Here is a 7,336-nt window from a genome sequence, read left to right as displayed (position 1 = left end):
AATATATATATATATATGAATATAATATATATATATATAATCGTTTTAATACTTATGTGCATATATTCGTATATGTGGTATCATCTATACACAAAACCCCATACCCATACTCGCACACGCACACGCACACGCACACGCACACGCACACGCACTACCACATACCCCTGTTCATTAATCATCACTTGTTTGATCATACACTCTAACTTCTTCGCAACGGCGTACACATCTCTTTCCAGTTGCTGTGTCGTGGTACATGCTCCAGAACCGCCTAAGCCACCCCCTCCGCCACCCCAAGGCCCCCCCCCCACTTGCAGTCTCGCAGTGCGCACTAACTGGCCCGTACTATCCACTGGATCCAACAGACTGTAGTCAACCCCTGTGTATGTGTACGCCTGTGCGTCGTTGTGCCACAACAGCTTAGAGGGCAATCCCAGAAGTAACACCTCCGAATGACTCAGCCGCCCCATTCCCTCCCGCGCAAAGGCATCCTTAGCTAGCATCTGCAATGGTTTAGTTACAGATTGAGTGTGTGTTTGTGAAGGCATCCATGAATAGCATCTGTAATGGTTTAGTTATGTGTGTGTGAATAAAGGCATCATTAGCTAGCATCTGCAATGGTTTAGTTATAGATTAGAGTGTGTGTTAGTAAAGGCATCCGTAACTAGCATCTGTAGTAGTTTAGTATGAGTGTGTGATAAAGGTATCCTTAGCTAGCATCTGCAATGGTTTAGTTATAGATTGGAGTGCGTGTAAGTAAAGGCATCCTTAGCTAGCTTCTGTACTGGTTTAGTTATAGATTTGAGTGTGTGTTAGTAAAGGCATCTTTAGCTAGCATCTGCAATGGTTTAGCTATGCAGTATGTTAGTGTTAGGATTAGTTGCTGACAACATCTCGTGAACTTCACGAGCCGCATTTCATCCTATTGTACAGTGCATACACTACACCCACCTTCTGCGGCAGTTCCCCAGTGATCCATGACTCATCGCCATCGCCCATCGCCAGATTGAGTGCGCGCGAGAGTTCGGAACTTTTAACAAAGTCATCCCACGAGTCAGTGCAGAAAACAGATGTCACTGCAGAGCCAAAGCAGTTGTGCGGGTGATTGAGTCAGGCCAGTTGTTTTAGGGGTTTAGAGTTTAGGGTTTTAGGCTAAACCCTAAAACTAAGGTGATTCAGTTTATTTTCTTTTGGTCTACACACAGACACTCTCCTAAACCCCCTCAAACCCCTAAACTTCTAAACCCCTAAAACTCTAATACTCTAAAACCCTAACTCCTCAACAAGCCAATCAAGCATGCTACCTATCAGTCCATGAGCTTATACAGCGCATGCCGTGAGCATAAAACTCCTAAACCCTTAACCCAGAGATGCACTGCTAGCGGACTACAAAAAACCCTGAAACCCTAAACACAAGAATATATGCAATACGATAAGACAGTACATGAACGCAAACTTATGACAGCCGCATAGAATCAGAAATGAAAACAACCTACTGAGAACGACTGCATCGAATCAGATATGAACAACCTACTTAAAACAACTGCATAGAATCAGATATGAACACAACCTACTTAAAACAACTGCATAGAATCAGATATGCACACAACCTACTTAAAAAAACTGCATAGAATCAGATATGCACACAACCTACTTAAAAAAACTGCATAAAATCAGATATGAACACAACCTACTTAAAACAACTGCATAGAATCAGATATGAACACAACCTACTTAAAACAACTGCATAGAATCAGATATGAACACAACCTACTTAAAATAACTGCATAGAATCAGATATGAATACAACCTACTTAAAAAAACTGCATAAAATCAGATATGAACACAACCTACTTAAAACAACTGCATAGAATCAGATATGAACACAACCTACTTAAAATAACTGCATAGAATCAGATATGAATACAACTTACTTAAAACAACTGCATAGAATCAGATATGGACACAACCTACTTATCATAACTATATCCTCTTAAATATATTCCTTCACTAGGATACTCTTAAAGTAACTAGTATTAATGCAAACACAACTAACAATAACCCCACACCTGCATCTGTCTCGGGCATCTTATGGCTGTGTGAACTCTCGTGTGCTTGTGTCTGTGTCTCCGGTTCTCTTCGTACGGCATTTCTCCCGTGGCCCATCACATTTGACTCATCCATAGGCCGGTCCGTTGTATCCGAGATATTGTCTATGTCCATGTTATCGCTCTCGCATGCACTCCTGGTTATTTGTCTACTATCACCTGGTCCGGGGTTGGTATGTGCATTGTGGTTTGTCGCCCCTAATATGGTAAAGTCAATCACGTCGTCGTCGGCCATCGCATCTGCTCCATCCTACGCAGTTGAATGGAGTCCCAAAATAAGTCACACTGACACAGGACTGTAGGTAAGTGTATAGTAGTATTACATCAAACACTGACAGAGGACTGTAGGTAAGTGTATAGTAGAATTACATCAAACACTGACAGAGGACTGTAGGTAAGTGTATAGTAGTATTACATCAAACACTGACAGCGGACTGTAGGTAAGTGTCGCATAGTAGCATTACAACAAACATTGACTGAGGAAAGTAGGTAAGTGTATAATAGTGTTGCATCAAACACTGACAGAGGACTGTTGGTAAGTGTATAGTAATATTACATCAGACACTGGCAGAGGACTGTAGGTAAGTGTCGCCTAGTAGCATTACAACAAACATTGACTGAAGAAAGTAGGTAAGTGTATAGTAGTAATACATCAAACACTGACAGAGGACTGTAGGTAAGTGTATAGTAGTATTACATCAAACACTGACAGAGGACTGTAGGTAAGTGTCGCATAGTACCATTACAACAAATATTGACAGTGGACAGTAGGTAAGTGTATAGTAGTATTACATCAAACACTGACAGTGGACTGTAGGTAAGTGTATTGTAGTATTACATCAAACACTGACAGAGGACTGTAGGCAAGTGTCGCACAATATTATTACATCAAACACTGGCATAAGTCTTACGATGCAAACGCATTGCATCAAAGGTTTGAAACAAAACTCTCATCAGCTAAGAACAGAAAACACTTTGTCACAGCCAGCAATCACATGTATCAACAACATTTTAACACTACCAACACTACCAACACTACGGGTACGTAGTTGCCACTAAGAATGATTTCGGTGTCTATGTTGGTTCAGTCAGAGTTTCATACTAACGACTGCAAATACACCATACACGTGGAGGGAGTGGCATATATGCATACGTATTTTTTTCGGACTAGGGTTTTAGGGTTTTATCTCGAACATGACACACACCATCCACGTGCGCAAGTCCTTTGTGCAGAAGTGCGCCATCTGCGCTAACCTGCACAGGCGTTGACGGCACACACTCCAACTCCTGGGCAGCCCTGAGAGGTACAAAGGGGTTTAGAGTTTAAGGTTCAAGATTTAGGGTTTAGTGTGTAGTAAATTATCTCAACATGTGTGTAAAGGGGTGTGTAGTAAGTTAATTCAACATGTGTGCACAGGGGTGGGTAGTAATGAAACTTGGATTGTGTGGGTCTGACTTGCGCACGAAACAAAATGTGCGTAGTCTGCAGATGTCGGAAAATGAGAGCTTCAACAAACGACAAGCGAAATGCAATATGGGTGCAGCCACAGCGGTCAACAACACAGAAGGCATACTGTAGAACAGCTTACTCTATAACAACACTATAACACCACTATATCAACACTCCGATATGCACTTGGTGATATATTTAATATGCACTTAGTGATACATTTAATATATACATGCTGTTCCAGCCGATATACACTTGGTGTTGGGTTCGCGTGCTTCATTTCTCTGCACTTACCATTGGCCCGGGTGTGGTTTAAAGTGCGGTACCTCGCTCTCAGCTGATCACAAGTTGTGAGGAAGTAGGCCATGGCGGCTTTGCATTGGGTCTCGTTCATGTTGTGGAAGATCGCGGGGTCAGAAGTCTGTAGAACCAAACAGAGATTAGGAAACAACCGCAGAGAAGGAACTAGTTTCATTTTAGTGCAGTACGTTGTCACACTAATTCACAACTGTACTGCACACGGCTAAAACAAACACAATTGAGCATGAAACCTTGTATAAAAAACTAATTTCATGCCGTTGCAGTACGTTGTCACACTAAACCACAGCTGTACACACGCAAAACAAACATACATGATGAAACAAGCGCAGAGTAGGAACCAGTTTCATGTTAGTGCAGTACGTTGTCACACTAATTCACAACTATAATACACACGGCTACAATCTGCCGGCGCAGAGGCACTGTGTGAGCCATGAGTTCACGGTTTGGTCGCACAATGCTACGCCTGACGGCAAACGCTCATACGTAAGTTATGTGAAGAACACAACCATTAACCTGTGGGTGACCATATGCGCAAACATGTGTTAATAACAAGCAACACTAAAATATATCGCAACACCAGCCTGATCTGTGTATTACGTCGCAAACGTTGTTGCACCCTAAGCTAGTACCCTAACTATCTGCTCAGACTACCCTAACTGACTACTAAACCCTAAACCCTAACCATGAAACTATCCTAACTAGCCGCTCAGACTGCGTAAACGCATTTGCATAACCACTTCATACACCCATTGACAGGCAGAGGACACCTTTTCATCGCGTCATATGAGCTCGGCTGCAACACGCACACAGCAATCGTCAATAGCCCAACAAGGTGGTCCCACAAGAAACGCTACAGCTCCATATCAGCGCCACACACCACAAAACCTGACTAGTTAACGCTACATTAACAAGCACCATTGCACACACACACACACATCCGTCTCTTTCCCGCTCTATTCTCCCCGTGTGCATGTGTGCCGCCCGTGTACATACGCGGTTGTAGATGCTTCCCTTGATAGCGTTGAGAATGCGCATGCGCCAGCCCCAGCTGATCAGTACGTGGCTCTTGTGGCCGCTGTCGGCAGTGCTGTGCGTTGTCTGCTCAGTGTTGTCCTGTGTATGTACTTTGTTTTCACTACTGTTGTCGTTGGTGTTGTTGTTGGTGTTGTTGTTGTTGGTGTTGTTATCATCACTCTTGGTTTTCCTGTCATCCTTCTTGGGATCGTTGGCGCTGCTGCTGTCACGGGGGAGGCCTATCTCAGCCCAGTAATCGCTCTCGCACTGCACACTGTAGCGGAAGGCATCTGACAGCTCATCGGTCAAATTGTCGCCTATAAAGGTCTTCTCCACGTCTGTGTGATTGAGGTTAGTCCAGTGTGTGTGTGTGAGTGAGTATATGTGTGTACAATCAAGTGCATGTAAGTGCAGGACAGCCTACGTAACTGCGAGCGAAGCTGCTGCTATACTACACCCATGACATGGGCAACATGCGCCTGCGATCGCCCTACAACCACACGTAACACACTACGCTGACGCTCTATCACACCGGCGCATTAGACAACAAGCACAAGCAGCTACCTACCCATGTACTGTTGTGCATATATCTGCAGGGCCGTTTTTCCTTGAAGCCCGAGACCCCCTCCAATAGGCCCAAGATCCGCATCACTTGGCCCCTGTTTCGAGTTCGCCAGCGCAGCGGCACAGTCTACAGTGAGCGGCGCGTCGTCGCCCTGTGCGGTGTTTCACATGACACGTTTGGGATATGACTCACAACAGGGCAATGATCAGTTGGTGCGATGCGCATGGGATGTGCATACATAACATAACCACAAACGCACAACCATCATACCAATGAGATTGGCTGTGGTGTTGTCTGTGTTGTTTGTAGTATCGCTGTTTGTTAGTTCATGCGTGTGCGTATCAGACACGACAGATGATAGTGGCTGCGTCCCTACACTGCGATATGAGAGGGGTCGTTGTGTCTATAAATAGATTTGTATGACAGGATGTGTCTGAGACTTCTGCATTGGATTTACTACCAAAGTAAGTTACTTGTCCTATGAGAGGGGTAGTGGCGATGTGTGTACTCTGAGTCTAATGATACTTTCATAGAGAGCAGCTTTGAATGCCATATCCGATGCATAGGCTCCTTCCATTCATGGTATACCTACCACCATTCACCACCTTTATAAATCAAGTTTTTTCGTCAAGCACACTTCCGGCACACCCACTAACCATATAGCGCAGATGATAAGTAAGGGATTGCAGTGCACTTCCCAATGGCACGCAAAGGCATCGCACAGCAAGTACTCAATAGCTCACCAACTAGCATAGGCACCGAACAGCCTACCCAATAGCCTGCACCGAATGCCACAGACGTCCCCAAGACGGTGGGGAATCAAAGCGCATGGGACTACCACTAAATAACTACCTGACCCCAATAGCATGCCCCAAAAGCCACAGACGTCTCAAAGACGGTGCGGAAACAAAGCACATGGGACTACCGCTACATGACTACCTGATCTCACTGCGTAGAGTACTAGCCTATAGAGCCAACAGTGATGGTAGTTAAAGGCAGACACCCAACTGAGGAACAACCTGACCAGCTCACTCATATAGTGCGTGCATATGCATACTTGCCCTTTCTAGAATACACTCCAAATTAAATGAGACGATAAATATGCTCAATGGTTTGAAGTAGTATGTAGCCAGGCAAAGCAAATATTACACACACACACTGGCAAAGTGTAAACGCATGCCCAAAAAACCTTAAATTCAAAAGTCAGTCAAAATAACTGCATTCGTACGTAGACACAGTAGAAAATTCATCTCGTACATTGGTACACACAACGTACACATGCGCAGGGCTTTGTGTGAACAAGTACTATACCCTCCGATACAAGAATTGCCATGATATATCTGCATGCAGCAACCGTATCCCAGTACAAAGTCCTAAAAATTCCTCGTAGACTGTATTTGTACATATGCTCTACTTACATGAACTCTCGTCAAATGCTTTCACGCAACATGTACTATAGGCATATTACAAGATGCTTCCGCTCAAGGCTACATCCAGACATCTACGTATAACGCTATACGCACAGTAACACCCAAACCGTAAAACTCTTTATAGTACACAACAACCACGAACAACCCGCACCTGCAACATGTGCATCACCGCAAGCATCCAGTTGGTGGCATCCTCCAGGCTGAATGCAATTATACGGTGATGCTCATCAGCCTCCTCTGGCAACTCACACACGTCCCTCCACACGTCCAGCACACGAGAGAAGCACTCGTACGCGTTCTGATAGCTGCAAGAACACGTACATTGGTTAGATGCCAACAAAGTGAGCTCTGGATGAAACTATATCCTTGTTGGATATAGATATTTTTATTTATATATGTATATATATACATATATATATATATATTTAGATGTATATATATATACATATAT

The 7,336-nt window shown here is 43.9% G+C and overlaps 1 protein-coding gene across 2 annotated transcripts in view; it reads right to left on the bottom strand.

Annotated features, from left to right (window-relative positions):
* The window catches only part of SARC_03634, a 23,906-nt gene that overhangs the window by 10,641 nt on the left and 5,929 nt on the right, over window positions 1-7,336 (bottom strand). For both annotated transcript variants that reach the window (XM_014302563.1, XM_014302562.1), the window contains exons 5-12: window positions 7,037-7,190; window positions 5,459-5,606; window positions 4,870-5,228; window positions 3,850-3,976; window positions 3,311-3,402; window positions 2,067-2,355; window positions 949-1,073; window positions 163-500 (exon numbers count right to left, since the gene is read on the bottom strand). In XM_014302563.1, the coding sequence (XP_014158038.1) occupies window positions 163-500; window positions 949-1,073; window positions 2,067-2,355; window positions 3,311-3,402; window positions 3,850-3,976; window positions 4,870-5,228; window positions 5,459-5,606; window positions 7,037-7,190 (1,632 nt within the window). The remainder of the gene's footprint in view (window positions 1-162; window positions 501-948; window positions 1,074-2,066; window positions 2,356-3,310; window positions 3,403-3,849; window positions 3,977-4,869; window positions 5,229-5,458; window positions 5,607-7,036; window positions 7,191-7,336) is intronic.

This window comes from Sphaeroforma arctica (assembly GCF_001186125.1).
Source record: "Sphaeroforma arctica JP610 unplaced genomic scaffold supercont1.189, whole genome shotgun sequence".
NCBI lineage: Eukaryota > Ichthyosporea > Ichthyophonida > Sphaeroforma > Sphaeroforma arctica.
The sequence above is the reverse complement of the archived record's forward strand: the minus strand, read 5'-3'. Positions and strand labels throughout refer to the sequence as shown.